Source organism: Ailuropoda melanoleuca, chromosome 7 (assembly GCF_002007445.2).
Source record: "Ailuropoda melanoleuca isolate Jingjing chromosome 7, ASM200744v2, whole genome shotgun sequence".
Classification (NCBI taxonomy): domain Eukaryota; kingdom Metazoa; phylum Chordata; class Mammalia; order Carnivora; family Ursidae; genus Ailuropoda; species Ailuropoda melanoleuca.
The window spans coordinates 79965400-79987111 of NC_048224.1; the positions used below are offsets into that span (position 1 = coordinate 79965400).

Below are 21712 nucleotides of genomic sequence, written 5' to 3' on the forward strand. Positions count from 1 at the left end.
CCCCCCCCGCTCCTCCGAGCCTCTTCTCCCTCCTCTTCTAGCTCTGAGGCCTCTTCCTCCTCGAGGGTTTGTTTTTCCTTCTACTCTGAAGATTCTTCCTCCTGAGTCTCTAAGTTCTTCACCTTCTCTGGCTCATCTTTACTTCTTTAACAAATAGAAAGCTCAAGCCATCTCCAGTTTCCTCCCCAGTTTCATGCTTTGAGTCTATTACTTTTAGCCACTTTTTCTTGAATTCCCTGTCTTCCTCCTTTCTTTTTTCATTTTGTGGGAGTGTATCTTTCAGTAATTCTCTCATAAATGATTTCTGGCTGGTAAATTTGATGAGGCTTTGCATATCTGAAAAGGTCCTTCACCATGCTTAATGCTTAAATGCTTATTTAACTTGGTATAGAAATTTAGGTTCAAAATCATTTTCCCTTCGAATGTTGAAGACATCACTCCATTGCTCACTAATGTTCAGTGTTGCTGATGAAAAATCTGCTGCCAACGTGAGTATTGTTCCTTCATCTTCTCTGGAGATTTGTAGAATGTTCTCTTTATTCTTTAAATTCAGAGGGATTTTTTCCTCTCTTCTTTCTTTGACCAGTTCATCCTCTCCAATCTCTCTGTTCTCTTCTGTTACTTCTATAGGATGCTGGAACTTTGCGTTCATCAACTGTCTTGCTTATGGCTTCTGGCACACTTCCCCTGCCTTTGTGATTTTGTGATTCATCATGGGACAGTTCCTTACCTTGGTTTGTATTGTACTCTTTAGTCCCATCTAATTTGCCATTTAGTTATTTGTTTTCTTTTAAAAGTCTATTTCCAGTATCCTCAACTATTTTAGAGTGTGCTCCTTCTGTTTTCTGAATCCTGTTTTTTGTGTGACTAAATCTTTTATTTGTTGCCACTCCTTTTTGGTACTGGTATTCTTTGGATTTTTCGTTGCTTCTCAAATTATCTTCAGGTCATTTTTAAGAATAATTTTATTTACTTGAGAGAGCGAGCAAATGAGCACAAGTGAGTGCAGACAGTGGGGGAAAGGCAAGAGGGGCAGAGGGAGAAGGAGAAGCAGACTCCCCCCTGAGCAGGGAGCCCTACATGGGGCTCCATCCCAGGACCCTGAGATCACAACCTGAGCTGAAGGCAGATCCTTAACTGACTGAGCCACCCAGGCGCCCCTCATTCAGGTCATTTTTAAGAAATTTTCTTATCTCGGGGCGCCTGGATGGCTCAGTCAGTTAAGTGTCTGCCTTCAGCTCAAGTCATGATCCCAGGGTCCTGGGATTGAGCCCCACGTCAGGCTCCCTGCTCAGCAGAAAGCCTGTTTCTCCCTCTCCCTCTGCTTGCCACTCCCCCTGCTGTGCTCTCTCTCTCTCTCTGTCAAATAAATAAATAAATAAATAAAATCTTTAGGAAATTTCTTTCTTTTTTTTTTTTTTTTAATCTCTTCAACCACTAAGTCCAGAATTTCCATCAACCCTTTAAAGTTCATCACGGTAACTATTGACATGTCTTTGCATTTTAAATCTAATACCCAAGCCGTCTTTTGTTCAGTTTCTGTCAACTGAATTCTTTCCCTATGGTGATATTTTCCTATTTCTTTGTGAAAGTCTAGTAATTTCCTTCTTCTTCTTCGTCTTCTTCGTCTTTTTTTAAAGATTTTATTTTTAAGTAATCCTTACACCCAAGGTGGGGCTTGAACTCACAACTCCTGAGATTAAGAGTTGCATGCTCTTCTGGCCTAGCCAGCCAGGCACACCAAGTGTAGCAATTTCCGATTGTACACAAGACATTGTGGATATGTAGTCAAAAGAGGAGTGTTTTATTTCCCTGAAGAGTAATTTTTGATTTTGCAGGCCTGCTAGACTCTCCCAAACTAAAAAAAAAATCTTTAAAAAAAAAATATATACATATATAAAATCCAGTGAGTGTCATTCACCTGGAAGGAAGTTCTCTGCAGAGCAGGATATGGTCTTCTGCATAGCCGTGTGTCAGTGCCTGGACAAGGGATCCAGCCCGAGGACACACATACATGCCAAGGGCTTTGTAGTATATCTAGAAATCTGGGATTGCAATACCTGCAGCTTTGTTGTTCTTTCTCAGGATTGCTTTGGCTACCCAGGGACATTTGTGCTTCCATACAAATTTTAGGATTATTTGGTCTGGTTCTGTGAAAAATGCTGGTGGTATTTTCATAGGGATTGCATTGAATCTGTTGATTTGCTTTGGGTAACGTGACATTTCAGCAATGTTTGTTCTTCCAGTCCACAAGCATGGTACATTTTTCCATTTGTTTCTGTTGTCTTCAGTTTCTTTCTCATTGCTGTATAGTTTTCAGAGTATGGGTCTTTTACCTCCTTGGTCAAGTTTATTCCTAAGTATTTTATTCTTTTTGGTGCAGTTATAAATGGGATTGTTTTCTTAATTTCTCTTTCTGATAAATTGTTATTAGTATATAGAAATGCAGCAGATTTCTGTATATTTTGTATCCTACAAATTTACTTCATTTATTTTAATTTGTGTGTGTGTATGTGAAATCGTTAAGGTTTTTCTTTATTTTTTTAAGTAGACTCCACACCCACTATGGAGCACAGTGCAGTGCTTGAGATCAAGACCTGAGCTAATATCAAGAGTTGGACGCTTAACCACTCAGCCACTTAGGCGCCTCTGTCATGTCCTGTGTAGACAGTGACAGCATACCTTCTTCCTTACCAATTTGAATGCCTTTCATTTCTCATGTGATTGCTGTGGCTAGGACTTGAGTACTAGGTTAAATAAGTGGTGAGTGTGGCCATCTCTGTCTTGTTCCTGATTATAGAGGAAAAGTTGTCAGCTTTTCACCATTGAGTATGATGTTAGCGGTGGGTTTTTCATATACGGCCTTTATTATGTTGAGTTATATTCCCTCTAAACCTACTTTGTTGAGAGTTTTTTTTCACAAATGGTTGTTGTATTTTGTCAAATGCTTCTCTGCATTTATTGAGATGATCATATGGTTTTGATCCTCTTGCTAATATGGTGCATCCCATTGATTGATTTCAGAAAATTGAAACCACCCTTGCATCTCTGGAATAAAGCCTACTTGATCTTGCTGAAGGATTCTTTTTTTTTTCTGTATTGTTGAATGCCATTAGCTAATATTTTGTTGAGGGGGATTTTTGCATCTGTGTTCATCAGAGATATTAGCTTGTACTTTTCTGTTTTGTAGTGTCTTTGTCTGCTCTTGATGTCAGGGTAGTGCTGGCCTCCTAGGATGAATTTGGAAGTTTTCCTTTTCTATTTTTTTGGAATAGTTTGAGAAGGATAGGTATTAACTCTTCTTTGTGTTTTACAGAATTCACCTGTGAATCCATCTGGTCCTGGACTTTTGTTTGTTGGGAGGTTTTTTGTTTGTTTTTTTTTGTTTTGTTTTGTTTTGTTTTTTTTGATTACTGATTCAGTTTTATTTCTAGTAATTGGTATGTTCAAATTTTTTTTTTTTTTAAGATTTTATTTATATACTTAGCACAAGCAGGGGGATCAGCAGGTAGAGGGAAAGGGAGAAGTAGGCTCCCTGCTGAGCAGGGATCTCAGTGAGGGGCTCAATCCCAAACTCTCAGATCATGACTTGAGCTACCCAGGTGCCCCTCTGTTCAAATTTTCTATTTGTGATTCTAGATGTTTCTAGGCATTTATCCATTTCTTGGAGGTTCGTCTAATTTGTTAGCATGTAATTTTTCATAATCTTACAATCCTTTGCATTTTTGTGATGTCCATTTTTATTTATTTTTTAATCTTTTATGGTTTTTTGTCATGATCATATGTCTGCTCTGATCTTCATTTCCTTCTGTCTTAGGGCTTTGCTTGTTCTTCTTCTAACTCTTTTCAGTATAAGGTTAAGTGGTTTGAGATTTTTCTTGTTTCTTAAGTTAGGCCTATATTGCTAGAAATTTTCCTCCTAGAACTACTTGTGCTGCATCTCCAAGATTTTGGGCCATTGCGTTTTTGTTTTCATTTGTCTCCATGTGTTTTTTTTTATTTCCCCTTTGATTTCTTGGTTGACCCATTCAGTGTTTAGTAGCATGTTATTTAATTTCCATGTGCTTTATGTTGTGTGTTTTTTTTTTCTTCTGATTGATTTCTAGTTTCATACTGTTATGGTCAAAAAGGTGCTTGATATGATTTCAGTCTTCTTATATTAATTGAGATTTATTTTGTGGCCTAATGGTATATTCTGGAGAATGTTCCATGTTCATTTGACATGAATGTGTATTCTGCTGTTTTTGGATGGAATGTTCTATATGTATCTGTTAATATTCATCTGGTCTAATGTGTTGTTCAAAGCCACTATTTCCTTGTTAATTTTCTGTCTGGGTGAACTGTTGATGTATTTGGGGTATTAAAGTCCCCTACTATTACTGTATTACTGTCAGTTTTTCCCTTTGTGTCTGTTAATTGCTTTATGTATTTAGGTGCTCCTATGTTGGTGCATAGATATTTATAATATGCTCTTGTTTTCTGGTTGGATTGATCCCTTTATCATTATGTAGTGCCCTTCTTTGTCTCTTGCTACAGTGTTTAGTCTGTTTTATGTAAGTATTGCCACCCCAGTGTCTTTTTTTTTTTCCTTTGTTAAATATTTTCCCTTCACTTTCAGTGTATATATGTTTAGGTCTGAAGGGAGCCTCTTGTAGGCAGCATATAGACAGGTTTTGCTTTTTTAAGTAAATGCCCTGCCCAACCTGGGGCTTGAACTCATGACCCCTAGATCAAGGGTCACATCTTCTACTGACTGAGCTGGCCAGCCGTATCCCCCCCCTTTATCTTTTGATTGGAGCATTTAGTCCATCAGGGGCCTTTTTTGGTTGGAATGTTTTGAAAATGATATGCCTCCCTGTGCTGTTAAACAGAACATTTATTGAGTGCTTCCATTGAGTATGAGATTCTCCATTTTTCATGGAGGGACAAGGTGGTCCTGGACCTTCTGGTAAAGGGTCTGCTTCTTGGTCATCAGCTCTGCCCTCCCTGTTTTCACCACTGACACCATCCCTGCCCCAATAGATTTCCTTAACACCTTGTTATTTGCTGACTCAACTGTTTTGAGCATAGAAAACCCGCAACACTGGCCTTGGTAAAGTGTAGAGTGCACCATGGTCTGAGCCCCTCTCCTGCAGAATAAAATGTAGGGCCTCTTGGGACACCTACAAAAGAATGCAGAATTGTTTCCGTTTTTCACTCGAGATGATCAGAGGTCTGTCTGTGCTCTAAGCAAGTGGAGAAATATTCCTATGAGTTATTCATAGCTTCATGGATACTTGATGGACATCTGAGGATCTGCTAGGTTTCATTGGCTGGTGCTGGTGTTCAGAATTGTCACCACCCACTTAAGGGGGGCCTGGACATTATCGTTTGTGGTAAATTACATGGGAGTCATTTATCTCCATCGATCAAAGGAGAGAATTGTAGTTAGCATTTGAAAATGCACTAGCCTTCTACCTTCTCTCTGTTGAAAATGTAACTGTTACAGGTATGCAACAAATGCATGCGTTAGCAACCTGGGATATCCGAACTGATCAAGACGATTGCATTAAAATAGGGAAAAGTTCCAGTTAAAATTGTAATGCTCTGAATTAAATGCTTTATTCAGTTTATCACCATGTAGGTTACCTAAATTATGTGTCCTCTTTAAAAATGCTGACATTCACCTCTTCTTTTGGAATAATTATTTTTATATAACTAGGGTCCTATTTTACTCCTATAAGTACCTGAGAGAGGATAACTATAATTGTAGTAACATCTTGAATTATAGTCCACTAATTCAGAACTGGGGATAATTTGGCAAGATGAAGTGGAAATGTATCATTGCTCTCCTAGAAGAAAGTAGGGAGAGGAGCTCAGATAAACTTGTGATTGCTTAAAAGAAGAGCTCACAGTTTTCAGACTCCTTGAAGATGTCTGCTTATCTGCCAATAATTACGTGGGAGTTATTCAAAAGAGACCCTCTCCTGTCTCTACTTTGCACGATTTAGAGTAACTGTGTAATGTCAAAGTTATGAAATAGCATTTCTTAAATATTTATGTAAACCTTCTCTTCAATTTTTTTTTTTTTAAAGATTTTATTTGAGAGAAAGAGAGAGTGAGAGGGGCAGGAGCAGTGGGTGAAGGACAAGTAGACTCCACGCTGAGCACAGAGCCTGACGGTGGGCTCGATCTCACAACCTTGAGATCATGACTTGAGCCCAGGTCATGACTTGAGCCCTAATCAAGAGTCGGGCACTTGACTGACTGAGCCACCCAGAGGGCCCCAGCCTTCTCTTCAATTTTGATGAAGCTTTAAAAACCTAATCCAATGGTTAGATTTCCTGACACAGGCTGGGGACATCTGAGATACAGTGACCTCTGAGGCCCAGGAAAGGTAGAAGCATGAACGAGTAGCCTTTCCCAAATGCTGACCCAGTCCAGGGTCTGGGGATATGACAGGGGTGGCTATAGTTCATGCTCTTCCTTATGTTCAGAATTTTTATTGAAGTCATCTACAGCGATTTAGATTTTGCGGTTTTCTAAACTCTTAACAATAGAAAAGCGTAAAAATACGTGATCGAAACGAAGCAGAGGTAAGTTTCAGTACATTCTCTATTCGAATACAAATCATTAATTGGTAGAGTCCAACTGAAAATTTTCCGTATGGTCAAATTATAGCTCTTTAGGGATTAGCCAGATTCTTTGTCATCTTTATCTGTTGCCTCTTTCTCTGTTTTTCCGATGGTCATCTGTACTGCTGGGCATTAGGCAGAGGAGTGATTCGCTCCTGCCGACGTCTCCTTCCTTTGAATGGCTGCGTGCACACAGAGTAGCTGCTCTTCATTAACCATTCGTGCAGCAGCCATTATCTTACACCTTCTCGTCCATTTTTATTTACTACTCATGCTAACCGGATGAGGAACCAAGGCTCCGAAGTTAATATCACCTGTCCAGAGTCTCTCAGCAGAGCCAGGCTTCAAGCCCAGGTCCATCTGACCCCATTGCGGACACCCCAGAACACACGCCACACCTTTGCGTCCTGTGGTTTTGACTGTTGAACACATGTCTGTCGCTGCCACCGAGGGCGGACCCCTTCAGGGCCGGAGCTGGGTGCCGGGCACCCTGGGGACCCTTTGTTGTTGATGTGACCGGGCTTGAATGTTTTGGCGGGGAGAGAGGTTGCAGTGAACTGCAACGGAAGCAAGCCCTGGGGTAGGCTGCTTATGTCTCATTCCCGTGGGGGCTGGAGGCTGCATTCTGGCACAGTAGACTGCTGCTGGAGAAGACTTCTGTCCTGGTTTTAGGGGGCACGGCATGTGTACTGACCGGGCAGCCCTTTGACACCTTGAAAGTGAAGATGCAGACATTCCCCAGCCTGTACCGGGGCCTCACCGACTGCTGCCTGAAGACCTACTCCCAGGTGGGCTTCCGCGGCTTCTACAAGGGGACCAGCCCAGCGCTGATCGCCAACATTGCCGAGAACTCCGTCCTCTTCATGTGCTATGGCTTCTGCCAGCAGGTGGTGCGGAAAGTGGCTGGATTGGAAAAGCAGGCCAGGCTGAGGTGAGTTGTGGGCACAGACACGCTCTCTGTTGATGTTTAAAAAGACAACACTGTTGCATAGTCAAGATTTTTATGATACCTTATGGGAAGAATGTTTCCTTTTTTAAAATAACCCCTTTCTTTCTGCTTGTGAAGTCGTATACCGTCATCCTCTAAAACTTGGAAAACAGGTATTCTGCGGGATGGTCTGTGATGCCACGTGGAGAAGGAGCCACCCTTACGTGTTGGTGTTCCTCGGGAAGATGCTTTTCAGATGCTGCTGGTGGTAGTACTTCTCCTGTGGGCACAAGGGCTGGACTGGAACCATAGATGGAACTTGTGAGCCGAGTTTTGGTTACGCTTCATCAGCAAAATGCAGAGGATTGGAAGAAGCCGCCTGAGCCGGACAGGTTTGAGAGAGACTTGGAATTTTCGGAAGGGTTGGAAGCGTCTGTGAAGATGGAGATGAATGCACTCTTTGTCTGGCCACGTCTGCCCAAACATCAGACTTTGCTTGTTCTCGGTCGTCCCTTGGATGTTTATTTATACAGAGACTAAAAAGAAGCCAGGAACCACTGGGATGTGTAGCCCTCCCTTTTTTGAACGTTGATTTATTTTAAATCATCTAAAGTTGTATCAGCTTCATGGTTGCAAAGGGCAAGTGGCCGTATGGGTCATTTTGGTAGGAATTGGAAACCCTGTTGCAGCTCAGGTCCCACCTGACTAAAGTAGGCCCCTTTTGTACAGAAATGTTCTCTGGAGGTGCCTAGCGGTCTCAAAGATGTGCCCTTTTGTAGGCAGGAGTTTTGTCTTCATGGATGGAACTTATTTTTTAAAGGCTTGGGACTGGATGACTGTAGAGGGCTGCGCACTGATTCCAGGACCTTCCAGCACAGAAGGGTCATGAAGAAGAGGTGGAAGTAAAGAAGAAAGCAGGAGACAAACCGGGAGAGTGTGCGATCTCATGATAGAGACTGACAGAACACTGTAGCAACTGTCACTGTCCCCACTGGAGGGGGAGACTTTCTCTGGGAGGAGACCAGAGGTGTAGGTCTGCTGCAGCATTCCTGGAGGACGACGCCTCCCGGAGATGGAGATAGCAAGCAGCCCCATGCGGCACTGGAGGAAGTCCGACAGCCAAGAAGCCGTCCTGTTTCACATGGCCTAACCCCGCACCCTCTTCTTCGGTTCTGGTGAGGTGGGAGGGGGCTGCGTCCTCATCCCACAGAGCAGCGTTTGCTTATTACCTGGTGGGGAAACGCTCCTTTGGAGTTTACAGAGCTGGGACACCCACGGCCGTCCTGTTTTGTCTAGCCCTCAGCAAACCCCGTGCTGTTTTAGAGATGAAGACTCTGACGTGCAGATACTGGTTTAGGATCCTGTTATCTGAGTTCATAACCGAGAGCAGGACCCAAAGCCATGTCTTTCGAGTCCCTGTCCGTACTCTTTCCGTAAGGCCAGAGTGGGGGCTCTGGACTCTGGCGTAGGGGTCAGGTCTAGAGGAAGGCATGATAAGTAGAGGCAGTGAAAGGAAAGCACCACTTGGAAGAACCTGCTGTGAATTTCAGCAATAATACCGTAAATATTTGCCTGTCCTTGCTTTGAACGCCACCCCGAGTAGGGTTCTCCTTTGACCTTTGGCCGCACGGGGTCTTAACAGCAGGAGTGTTCAGGTGCGTGTTTGTTGAATGGGTGACAAGCAGTCAATGCTTACCAAATCCCATCCTATGTCTACTGAGGTTTCAGTGCCAGGTCTAAACGCCTCTCCTGCAGGTGCCCCTCACTGAGTGCCCTGGTAGACGAGAGTATTCGTTAGAGTGCCAAGGTCCACTGCAAGTCTGATTTGACCTTGCGGTTGCACTAGAACAGCATGCTTGAGGTTCGTTCAGGTGGCCGACTCATTACCGCAGCTTAAGCAGCTTACATTAGCTTAGCTTGGATAGAGGTCCACATCGATTGATGCCACCTTTGTTCCAGCAAAGTTGGCAACCCTGGTTAATGACTCTGACTGTTGCCGGTCAGTGAGTTGATGGAGAGTCCGAGGGAGACAAAGTTTGGATCTGCAGGCTGGCCGAAAGAAGCCACTTTAGGCTTTGGTTTTGACAAACCGCTAAGTCAGAGTGAAGTGTGTTGGACAGTTCCCATACGCTAGAAGCTGAGAGCAAGTACAGTCGTGTGTCTGGCTCTCGCCAGGTAATGGTCTGATACCTGATTCTCTAAAATGAAAAGCAAGTCCAGACTGCAAGCAGGGTCTTCCTCCTGGAAGCAAGCCTCGCTCCCAGCCAACTCTTCTGGGACCCACCAGGCCTGGGCGTCTGCCCTCTGTCTGCCCACAGCGCCGAGGCCAGGTCACCAGCGAATAGAAGTTTGGGGCCAAGATCGGAGGTGGCCCTTGATTTTATACTCCTGTCTCAGGGGTATAAGCCTCAGTTTTATGTAACTGTTTACTGTAACTCCGGGACAGCTGCATGAGCTAGGTCTGTTAGGCTTTTGCTCACGGTCTGGGGAAAACCTGTGAGGGGATCTCGCTACCCAGGGCAGCCAGGGGGTTACCTCATGGGGGTGTGGGAGCCCGGGGGTTAGGTGACGGCGGGCTGCTGGCATTGAACAGGTGAGAGTCAGGGAGCCAGTGGTCCTGGGAGCAGCTCGGTCCTTCCTGCCCGACCCCAGGTGCCAGCCGAGCTCCTGTGACAGTGGCTCCTGTGACAACACTGTCCCAGGTTGGAAGGGATCTTATTTTCCAACCCTCATAAACACTCAGAGAATTCCGGACAATTGATTTCTCAGACTTTTACCCGTATTTTTGAACTCTGGTGGGACCTCACTCTCACAGCCCTGCTGGTGGCTGGCTGGCGGTACCAGACCCCTCCGAGGTGAAATGAAGCTTTCTGGTTTTTGTGTTTATGTGCGTCAGTTCCTCCATTTAGGTTTCTGACATAGCCATCTTACCTCCAGCCGTCAAGCCTGCTGACGGGCACTGCCTTCACCCCGTCCCCACCACCAGCAGCTGCTGCTGCTCTCTGGCCGAGGTCAGGAGGTCATCAGCAGAACTGGGAAATCTTTTTGCAACGAGCAGGTTTTTGGTTAAAAATTTATCCTGGGCTTTCATCTACGACAGTTACATCATACATGTGGTTGCTCCAGGTTGGATTTTGGGCGTGCAGGGATGGTCCCAGAACCTTGTTTTATAAAGCGTAGTGGCAGGTACACTGAAGCATTGGTGATCTGTGTCTTCTGAGTGGTGAGAGTTTGGGTAATTTTTTCCTCCATCTCTCTCTCTCTCTCTGTATTGTAGATCACTGTGTCTTAGTTCTGGCTGCTGTAACAAAATACTCTCAACTGGGCGACTTAAACAAGTGTTTGTTTCTCACAGTTTCGGAAACTGGAAAGTCCAAGATCACGGTGCTGGTTGATTGGGCATCTGGCAAGGGCCCACTTCCTGATGTACAGATGGACACTTCTTGCTGTGTCCTCAAAGGGTGGAGGGAGATCGGTGGTCTCTTAAGACTGTAATCCCAACATGGGGGGTTCTACCCTCATGACCTCATCTAAACCTAATTACCTCCCAGAGGTCCCCTCTGAATACTGTCCCCTTGGGGGGGTTAAGGCTTCAGCATAGAGCTCTAGGGATGGGGGATACATTCCGTGCATAACACTATGACTGATAAAAGGAGCATGGATTTTGCAGTCAGGCAGAGCCGCGTTTGAATCCTAGCCTTGCCACATAGTAGTGGTGTGACTTCGGGTGCATTATGTATCCTATGCCTTGTTTTTTTCCATATGAAAATTGGGATGTCGGTGTTGGCCTGCCAGGGCTGTGGGATCCTTAGATGAAACAGCGTGTGCAAGTTCCCAGCGGGCACTCAGGAAAGTGTCCCTCTCCTTCGATCCTTGCCCTCCCTTACCAGCCGTGTGCTTTGCATGGTGAGTGCTGAATGAATGAGTAACTGGACTCCCATGCTGGTTTCCTTCCAGTGATCTGCAGAATGCGGCCGCGGGTTCCTTCGCCTCTGCCTTTGCCGCCCTGGTGCTCTGCCCCACTGAGCTTGTCAAGTGCCGGCTACAGACCATGTATGAGATGGAGTCATCAGGAAAGATAGCCAGAAGCCAGAAGTAAGCAGTGCTTGGGCACAAATGTTGGGTCCCCGTTGCCTTGGTGCATTGAGCATTTGTCGATTTTACATTGTACTAAAACTAAGTGGCAGATAAAGAGATTTATCTGCTCCAAAATACTGTGTTTTTAGAACTCTTTCCCCTACCAGTTAAAGGATCACTTTCTGAATGAATTTTCTGGTGGATGGACCCAGCCCCGCTCCCACCACAGAACACTGTAGGCAGATAGTCAATGCCTGGGGAGCAGAGAGTCCGGGAGCTCCCATCACTCTTGACTTGTTGAGGCATGAGGCCTGGTCCCTAGCTGGATTGCAGGCACACAGCAGGCAGCTGGGGACCGTGTCTGAGAACTGAGCCTTCATAAGTGCCAATTTGGGTTCCAAGATGAATATCCGGTGCCCATTCCCAGGTTTCACATGGGCTGATCAGCTCAGATCCTAGGGTTGCTTGCTTCCTTATCTCCCTTCACATGTACCCGATCCTTCACACATACCCACAGGGGGCCTGGGTTCTGAGAACATGCCTCAGAGCCCTCGTGAGCTACTCTGTAACCATCAAAACAGTCCCCTCTCCTCCACCGTCTGTCTTGAAAACAGATTCTAGTTACATGACAGTGTGTCATGTACAGTATGATTGATTTGGATTGTAAAGCAGTTTGTTGTCTTAATCTCAACACTTGCTTATCTATCTTAACATCTGGCTGACTAAAGCTCTTCGTCACTGTGGTTAACAGTCTGTGAATCTGATGGGAAAAATCAGGTAAATTGACCATTTATATAATTAGTCTCCTCCCAGTGAGGATGGGGTGTCTTTTTACTTCTCTCTCTTTTTTTTTTTTTTTTAAGATTTTATTTATTTATTTGCCAGAGAGAGAGAGAGAGCATGCACACAAACGGGGAGTGGCAGGCAGAGAGAGAAGCAGGCTCTCCACTGAGCAGGGAGCCCGATGCGGGGCTTAATCGCAGGACCCTGGGATCATGACCTGAGCCGAAAGCAGATGCTTAACCGACTGAGCCACCTGGGTGCCCCAGAGGATGGGGCTTCTAATAGAGCTGTGTATCCAGCCCCCTTGAGACTCATTACAACCAGTTTGAATCTATTATTTGTAGCCTAGAGGTCCAAAAGCATAAGTCTTCAAAACTTTTTGTTGAGATACAGTGTATACACAGAAATCATAAGTGGGGGGTTCTAATAGTCATAAAACAAACACGTTTGTAACCAGTGCCCAGATTAAGAGGTAGAACATGAATAGCACCCCGGAAGTTGCTCTCATGTCCCTTAGAAGTAGTTTAAGGTATTTTCTTTCAATTTTAATTTTTTATTTAAATTCAATTTAGTTAACGTATAATGTATTATTAGTTCCAGGGGTAGAATTTAGTCATCAGTTGCATACAACACCCAGTGCTCATTACATCAGGCGCCCTCCTTAATGCCCATCACCCAGTTACCCCATCCCCCCACCCACCTCCCCTCCAGCAACCCTCCATTTGTACCCTAAGGTATTTTTAAATAGAGTAATTGTTGGCTCCAAAAACTTAAGCAAATGGACAACTTGCCCAAAAGTAAGTATTGGTTGACTCTATTTTAGGTGTGGCCGTGCCCACAGGGGTGTGTGGGTAGCCTGGGGTTAAGACTCGGGTCAGAAGGCAGGCTGATCACGCTGAGTTGGATTACTGTGTTACTGAGTTGCAGGAAGGACCTGGATAGTGAGTGATGCCCGGTGAAGCCTTCTGAAGTGCCTTTTATTACCTGGGGGCTTGATTCTTCACGGGTCCAAGCGCAGTCACCTGCTGAGAGCAAAGTGAGGAGCAAGGGGTTCCCTGAACCGCACTGAGAATATGGTTTCTGGTGCTGTTTTCCTGATGGAGAGAGCCTGCCATGGTGTAGCCCTGCATCCCCGCTGCTACAGGGCTCTGATCAGGCTGAAATAAAAATTCTTGCCTACCTACGCTCTAGGAACTAAATACTCGGTGCTTCTTGCCCTGTAGAATTTGTAAGAATTTGCTTTGTCTTGCCTTCAAGTAACTTCTACTCCCTTGCTCATTCCCTGCACTAACACAAACCAAACCAAACCCTAAGCCCCTGAACAGATTCCTTCAGTTCTTGCTGAGTTTGGACAGCTCCTTACCGTAATTTCTCTTATTGTCGGAAGAAAATAGGTATCGGCTCTTTTACATCTTGGATAAGGACATCTAGAATGTATGAAAGCACTAAAAAACACATTTGTTTATTGAGGGCAAGGGGATACAAGCAGTATAAAAATCAAGAGCTTGTCTGGCTTTCCCTGACTTTTCTTTCTCTGCCTGTCAGATAGGGGTTGGATTTTATTTGTACATTTTCTGAGGGTCCGGATCTGCTCACGGAATCCTTTATACGGGGGAAGCTGTGGGGCAGATTCCTGAAGACGCCCCCCCTTGGGAGAGCTGTCCGCGGGCAGGAGTGTTGCTCGGTGCCACCTACTTCTTTGCCTTCTGCTTCATGCGTACCGCAAAATAGGCATTGCCTGCGAAGGCGAGCCCAGCAGTTAGCCCAGAGCAGCTCTGGGAGCCCACCGTGCCATGCGGGCACTGGTCCAGGTCCTTCGCTGTTTTGTCCACAGCCAGAGGAGGTCTTTCTGATTTTCCAAAAATCCAGGGAACTCCTTTTCCCGGAGTATTCTCAGGGCTTCCTTGGCTGAGTGGCACACTTGGGAAATGTGAACACAGTTCCATTTGAGAAGGGGCTCCGGCGTGGTCTGCTGAAATCTTGGCCGGAGCTGCGGTGGGCACACGCAGCTCTGTATGAATGTGCACCTGAATGTCATTGCTGTCGGATAGTTCAGGTGAGAACAGCTGTCCCAAAATAATCGTATCTGTGCTTCTTTGAGATTTCCTCCCTGCAGAAGCCTCGTAGTCTCAGACTCCGGGTCCCTCTGTGTCTAGAATCAGCCGTTCCCTGCCTGCCCAGGACTGAGCCAGGCGTGCCACTGGGGTGGGATCACCGGCCTCGTCCCCCCCCCCCCCCCCCCCCCCAAACACNCGCAGCTCCCTGTCTCCTTGCAGCACCGTCTGGTCCATGGTGAAGACCGTCCTCAGGAAGGACGGCCCCTTGGGCTTCTACCATGGCCTCTCCAGCACCTTACTCCGAGAGGTGCCCGGCTATTTCTTCTTCTTTGGTGGCTACGAACTGAGCAGGTCGTTTTTTGCATCAGGGAGATCGAAGGATGAACTAGGTAAGCGTGCCGTGGTGTGCCTGTTGTGGAGCCCATGGGGGTCTGCTGGGCGCTGGGGTTTCTGGAGGCTGGAAGGGACCTTGGCACCTTCCTCTGGGTGTACTCGTGTCCTTGTGACGATGCTGAAGCTGGGCATCCCAAAATTCTTTACTAGAATAACATTTTAGGGGCGAATACAGAAATTACTTTCCCTGTGGGAAATCTCCAAAAAATGGGTAAATCGCCTATAAGGTATAAGGTATTTTGCCATAAGCTTAAAACTTGGTATTATTCTTGAAAGTGTTTCCGGAGCGCTGAAAAGTGTCGTTCTTTCTAGCCTGTCCTGTGTAGCTGCTTGACACAACCTTGTGCACGTTTGGCTTGCATGAATGATTACTTTTTTTTTTTTCTCAAACACATCCCTTCAGTGTTGGGACTTATTCTGCAGTTAGGCAAGCTCCCAGGCTTAACTGAAGACAACTTTGGTTTTCATGGTTAAGGAAGAATCAGGGCTGTGGGGTATTAAAATACTGAAATACTTCAGACTGAGAATGTTGGAAAAAACGGGGCCTGTGTTTCAGTGGCCACTGTTCTCATGCCCCATGGCGGGGGTGTTATGTTACCGGGGCCAGCCCTCTGGAGGGCAGGACAGCAGGGCCACAGCACCACAGTGACCGGCACCAGTTTGGTCCTACCGTGATGAGGGGCAGGCCTGCAGTGCCACATGGGTCCCTGTGCCCGCTGAGCAGGGAGCCCAAAGGAGGCTCGATCCCTGAGATCGTGACCAGAGCTGAAGGCAGACGCCTTACTGACGGAGCCTCAGCACTTTTATTCTCAGCTACCTGCAGCCACCACTACACTGACCTCTGGAAATGCTGGTCTTGAGACAGAACGCTGTTTGCTCATTCCCTTCTCTAGGCCCTGTCCCTTTGATGTTAAGCGGTGGAGTTGGTGGAATCTGCCTTTGGCTTGCTGTTTACCCAGTGGATTGCGTCAAATCCAGAATTCAAGTTCTTTCTATGTCTGGAAAGCAGGCAGGATTTATCGGAACCGTTATAAGCATTGTGAGAAATGAAGGTGAGTCTGCTCATTGTAGAAACGGAGTGGGTGTGTGTAGACCAGTCATTTCGCTGGAAGCCTTGTTGAGGTTGCTCTCTTCCCCTGCCTCCTGTCTTTTTTCTAGCATGGTTTCCGTTTCTAAACCCCTTCTTTAGCTTGCTTCCATTCTCAAGAATGCTTAATGTTGTTATTCCTCACTTCTGGGCCAGGATGCTGTGTTCTGAGTAGCCTGGAGGGAACTTTAAAAATATAGACTGCTAAGGGGATCCCTTTGTTTTATATAATATGGTATCAGAAAATGATCTCTAGCAGAACCACTAAGGGATTTTAAAGAACGTGCAACAAGTCCCTAATGCTAAGACTTCCTGAAGGTGATTGGCTCTGATTGAGAGTTCTGCAGGAGGATAAAGATTTTCTAGGTGATGTTTGTGTAAAGCTGGGATCGTGCCACTGGTGAGTAAAGACCTGTCCTTCCAGCATCCACTATACACCTTCCAGCTCGGGATGTGAACTTCTCGGGCTTGATTTTGAGAGTGAGCAGTCCCAGGGTGTGGACACAGTTTAGTTCATACCCCAAAGTTGCATCACACTTCATAGTTTCACAGAGTACTTACACCTCCCTCATCCACTTGGATCTTCATAGCCACCTTGGGCAGTGCCAGCAGTAGACACGGGGCTCTGACTCTGCTTTTGGCCCAATGCCTTGTGGTCTTTGCCCTCCCAGGCGATACTGCAAGGCTGCCGCCCCCTGTGGCCCTGGGGTTGCTTCTGTCTGCCCAGATGAAGCCTCCGCTGGGTCTGGTCCACTTACCAGGAGTGAACCCGGCCTGGGATTAGTGTATATGGTACCTGCGCATCACCCAGCTTTGCTGGAAGACCTGATGCCTGTCCTCGTTTCCATTAGTCTCTTTCATTCCCATTAGTCCAGGGAAACCTAGAAAGAAGTCTTTGCATCACTTGCTGGTGTTCAATGCGTTGTCTGGATTTGTAGGTGTCCAGCCCTGTGCTCTGTGGCTTCACGGTGTCTCTCCAAGGACGGGCGTCTCAGTCTTTGATCACTTTTTATCTTCTAGGGAATAACGGCCTTATATTCTGGACTGAAACCTACTATGATTCGAGCGTTCCCTGCCAATGGGGCACTCTTTTTGGCCTACGAATACAGCAGGAAGCTGATGATGAGCCAGTTTGAAGCATACTGAAGTGTCCTGGAGAACCGAGATCTAAGTCTAGGTGTTTGACGACTACAGTTCATCTCAGGGTTTCATGGAGTACAAGACCAATGAGGAATTATTTTGATTTCATAGGAATTTTGTTTTTTTGGTCTTCCCTTAGTCTACCCTAAATCTTAAACTTTGTGGAAAGGGCCTCTATTTTATATCCTATAATTTCTGCCCATAATTGTACTGAAATAGAAAAGTTGCTGCTCTTGTCCTTGGTGGGATATATAGGGTGAGTCGCCGGCCCTGTGCACAATCTGAACGGCTAACTCTAGTTCTGTCAGGGTTTTGGCATAAACCTGTATGTGTCCATGCAGATTGGATGGTTATGTGTTAGTAAAGCACAATTTGGTTCCATGTTTAATCTCAAACCTCACGAGAAAAACTCAGAGGTAACCATGTTTCATGAAGATGGCTATGAATGATTCACTCATTCTAGATGTAGGGTCTCTTTTCAAATTTGCTTAGTACACGCTCTACACTAAGTGGCTCAAGTTGTTAAGTTTTTCTGTGGTGCTTGAAAACTAAAATCTCCATGTAGATTTTGTAGAGGAGAACATACCTGCATACTGGTGTGGCTTCCGTGTTAATGATTTAAGTTAGGAGTCAGCATCTTGGATTTTCCCAGGATGTTCTACTGTTAAAATAGTGCCATCATTTCCTAGGTGGGATCATCTACACCTGCTGCAGCGTCAGGTGTGGCGAGAGCAGCATGCCCCTCACCTGTGCCAGCTTCCCTTCTCTCCCAAAGAACTTCCCCTCTGCTGGGCTTTAGGGAGAGGCCGAGGGCAGGGGGCTGTGCTGCTGTGCTTTGTGAAGACCCATGACTGACAGCAGCCCTTAGCTTCTGTCTCTGGGTCCTGGTCTGGGTAGGATTCCAGAGTATTTCTTTGGACCATCTATGGGCTGTTGATCCGCTTGGACCACTCACTTATTGCCTCCACCAATCAGAAACCCTTCCCGGGAGCAGAGTGCCAAAGCCAAGAGAAGCCCTTGCTCCCTGTCTGGTGCCTGAAGGACAGCGCTGGACCGAACCTAGTGCTTGTCCTCCACAGTGAGTGATGCTGGGGCTGACCCTTTCTCACGTTTATCTCGGGATCCAGAACTGCCATGTTTCTTACAGTGTTGGAGCCTTTTACATTTGGTACTGGCAGTCCATGGCTTTTCATGATTGTATATAGGGAGTGACTTTATAAAGCAATGAAACAAGCCAAGTAATTTTATTAAGCTATGCCATATGTATGCACTAACCTCCACCCCCAAGCCCCAGGTCACCTGGTGTAAGAGGGTCCCTTCTTGTCCCCACTTAGGCAAGCCTCATCATTCCATGCTGCTCCAAGACCAGCAAGGGCGCTCTCAGTAACAAGTGTTCTTAGGCAGCCTGGAAGGCCGGAAGCGAGCAGGCTGACACTACTCGTGTCTGTCCCGTGTGTGTCTGTCCATGTTGGCACAGTGTCAGCCTTGAGTGAAACCTCCGGTTTCCTGAAGCTCTTTGTTCTCTGCAGAGCCTCTGTGCTACCTCTAGCCGTGTGCCAGAAGCAAGAGGGTCAGGGAAGTGAGCTGCTGACCCCCCGGGGGCTGCTGCAGACTTTTGTGGGGTGGGGGGTGCTCAGTGTTGTGCCTGATGGACTCCGGAGCAATGGCTGCTCTGCCATTTGCTTTTTCTTTGAAAGAAAACCATTTTTCTGCCTTTTCTCTCTCTTCTTAAATGGTCAGTAGCTATGAGTGGTGCTTCATCTGGACAGGCCTGGACTGAAGCAAAGAGAAAATGGGGCTGGCTTCCAGCAGGAAGTGGGTTACTTCAGAATCCGTGAGCCCCCGCCTGGCACCCGTGAGCCCAGCTGAGTTAGGCCTGTCGGCAGTGGACCTTCTCATACGTTGTCCTTTAAAGATTGAGCTAGCTGCGATAGCAACAGTCCGAGGCAAGTACAAGTAGGACTAAGGAGTGAAACCTAAATCAGGGGAATTTGTTTTTTCATTCTGTTTGCTTAATTCATGGTTCGGTATTTGGACACACTTTGTACCATTTCAGCTCTGTACTCCAGACAAAAACAGTAACTTGAAATTGTGTGTTTAAAGCGATTCTATGATGAGTTGTTTTAAGTACTTTATATGCTAAGAACCAGCCGTCAGGAGTGTTTATGTAGAGTAATATTATTTCAAGGTAGTGGATTTATTGCAATGAGCACTGTTTTTTGTCGGCAGTATTCCTGATATAAAATAGTCACTGTAAGTAAACTGACAAATATATGTGTTCTTTATATATATTCTGCAGTTGTGAAAGTTGGCCTGCTTGCATTATTCCCCCTGTGCCTTATGCGTGTGATGGGACAGGGTGCTGTTCTATTTTTAAAAATAGTTAAGCTTCCTATTACATTTTGGCTAGTTCTATTCCAGGGTAGTCAGTTCTTTTTGATAAAAACAGTATCCTTCCGATGTATCATGATGAAAGATTCTCAAGTTGTTCAAGGAAGTATTTACCTCAGGTTCTAAGGAGGCATCCTCCATAAATTCTCTTTATATGAGCAAAAGCACAGGAGTGTGGCAGTCCTTATGGCCAGGAATTTTGACGCATCTTGGAGGGTTAGGGAAGAGAAACCCTAACTATAATCTTCTTTCAAACAGCAAGTCTTAAAAATTAGGGTTTCCTTCCTTCCTTATCGCCAGCTAAGTATCTCCCCTACCCCCCACCCCGTTTCCCCAAGCCTGCAGCCTAGTCTGCCCGCTCTGGCATGTGCTGCATGCATTTTCAAGGGAACAGTACAAGCTGTTCAGCTGCAACACGTGTTTCTGTGACACAAATTACAGGAGTAATATAGTCCCATCTTTTCCTAAAAAGCCTTTTAGATGGGCTGTTGCCCTGGCAGTTGGGACCCTCGGAGGGCTATTTGGAGAGAAAAAGAGCACTTGCATCCAGGCCAGGTCCATAAATAAGGATGATTAAGATACAATGACATAAAGGTACTTAGCATCCAGTACCAAAGAGAATAGGATTCCCTGTGGACACAGGACTAACCAGTGTTTATAATGAAAAGATAACCTTTCTTCATAGAGTTCCCTAAATTTAAATGAAGTTGGCTGGGAGCAGGAACAGTGAGGCAAAGGGAGGGTGGATTTTAAAATAAAATAATCTAGATTTCTCTAGGCAGACATTTCTTTTGACTTCACTGTGATGTTACAAAAAAAGGTAAAGAATCTACAGTAACGTCTGGTTATGTTTACCGAGATTCTCTCGTCCTCCCCAAGGACTGTGGCATTGAAGCTTGTAGCACAAGCAGTGGTGGGACTGCTTATATGAACAGTTCTCTGGGTTTAAAACAAGTTTTGGTGCCAATCTGATGTTTGTTAACAAATAGCTTATAAATCAATGGAGGAAGAAAATAGAAATGACCTTTCTAATCTGAGATTACAAATGTGAAAGCAGGGACTACTTATCCAAAAATGCATGTTAACCTCACACAGCATTGTGAGGAACCATTTTAAATGTTATTTTGATATGAAAGTTGTTTCCAAGCTCTTAAATTTGGAACACAGTACACAGTAGTTCTCTCAACCCTGCCATAACTCCTTCAGAAAATAAAAAGCACCACTGACATTTTACTTTGTATATATTTAAGGTTTCTCAAAAACATATGTACATACAATGTAAATATAAGTATACCAGCAAGGAGGTAGGTTTAGAAGACATAAATATGGGGCAGGGATCGGGAAGAACATGATTCTGTCCTAGAAAGGGAACTACACTTGATCAGGTATCAGCTATGACTTCATCACAATATACCTCGACTGCAAACTCTGGACGGTAAATTTTCCATGTTTTTTGTTTATGGGGATTATCCAATTCATTTCTTGGAAGATAAAGCCTTGAAAAGAGGAAACATCATTTCAAGCACAGAAGGTCAACCACGGTTAGTCTCAGCCCCTCTCCTGATCCCAGTTGGCTTCCCTGGAGCCAAGTCTTCCCCCTCCCCCTTTACTAGCGAACAAAATCTTAATCATCAGTAACAACATGTCACTGATTCTTCTCACGTTGCCTTTTATGGAATTATTAGTGACATTTGACTTTGATTTCATATGGCAATTTGTTGTATTAGACTAGATGTGTATTAAAACCAAGTACTAAAATACCGAGTGGCTCTTCAATGAGAACAGGGGCACTTTTGCTAATTAACCACCTTGTAATGAACAAAACCGCTGTACCTAGTAGTAGGGAAACCTAGGACTCTATAAAAGTGAGGAGAAAAGTGATCTAACGTGTTGCCTCTCCGCTATGAGCACGCTGTTGTAAAGGATGAAACTGTGCCCCTGAGCAAGAACTGCCCTGGAGCAGAAGCACCAGATGAAGCTCTGTCCAGCTGTCTCCTGCGGGGCTCTGTTCGTGCTGGGAGTCAAGGTTTATTGTTTGTGTACACCCAGGGAAAAATTGGGAAAAACTTTCTCAAATCCAAAGTTCACTCCATTAAATAGTGTATTAGAAGTATGTAGACCAGGGGCGCCTGGGTGGCACAGTGGTTACGCGTCTGCCTTCGGCTCAGGGTGTGATCCCGGCGTTCTGGGATCGAGCCCCACATCAGGCTCCTCTGCTAAGCCTGCTTCTTCCTCTCCCACT

The 21712-nt window shown here is 45.4% G+C and overlaps 2 protein-coding genes across 2 annotated transcripts in view; one reads left to right on the forward strand and one right to left on the reverse strand.

The window, feature by feature from the left end:
* The window catches only part of SLC25A15 (solute carrier family 25 member 15), a 23765-nt gene extending 6348 nt beyond the window's left edge, over nt 1–17417 (forward strand). Inside the window, exons 2-6 of the mRNA XM_002917688.4 lie at nt 7287–7545; nt 11500–11637; nt 14679–14848; nt 15746–15904; nt 16961–17417. Coding sequence (XP_002917734.1) covers nt 7287–7545; nt 11500–11637; nt 14679–14848; nt 15746–15904; nt 16961–17085 — 851 coding nt within the window. The 3' untranslated portion in view covers nt 17086–17417. The remainder of the gene's footprint in view (nt 1–7286; nt 7546–11499; nt 11638–14678; nt 14849–15745; nt 15905–16960) is intronic.
* Nucleotides 17418–20851: 3434 nt separating this feature from the next.
* Nucleotides 20852–21712, reverse strand: part of LOC100471847 (phosphatidylinositol 3,4,5-trisphosphate 3-phosphatase TPTE2) — a 125991-nt gene continuing 125130 nt past the window's right edge. The window contains exon 19 of the mRNA XM_019797998.2: nt 20852–20966. Coding sequence (XP_019653557.2) covers nt 20852–20966 — 115 coding nt within the window. The remainder of the gene's footprint in view (nt 20967–21712) is intronic.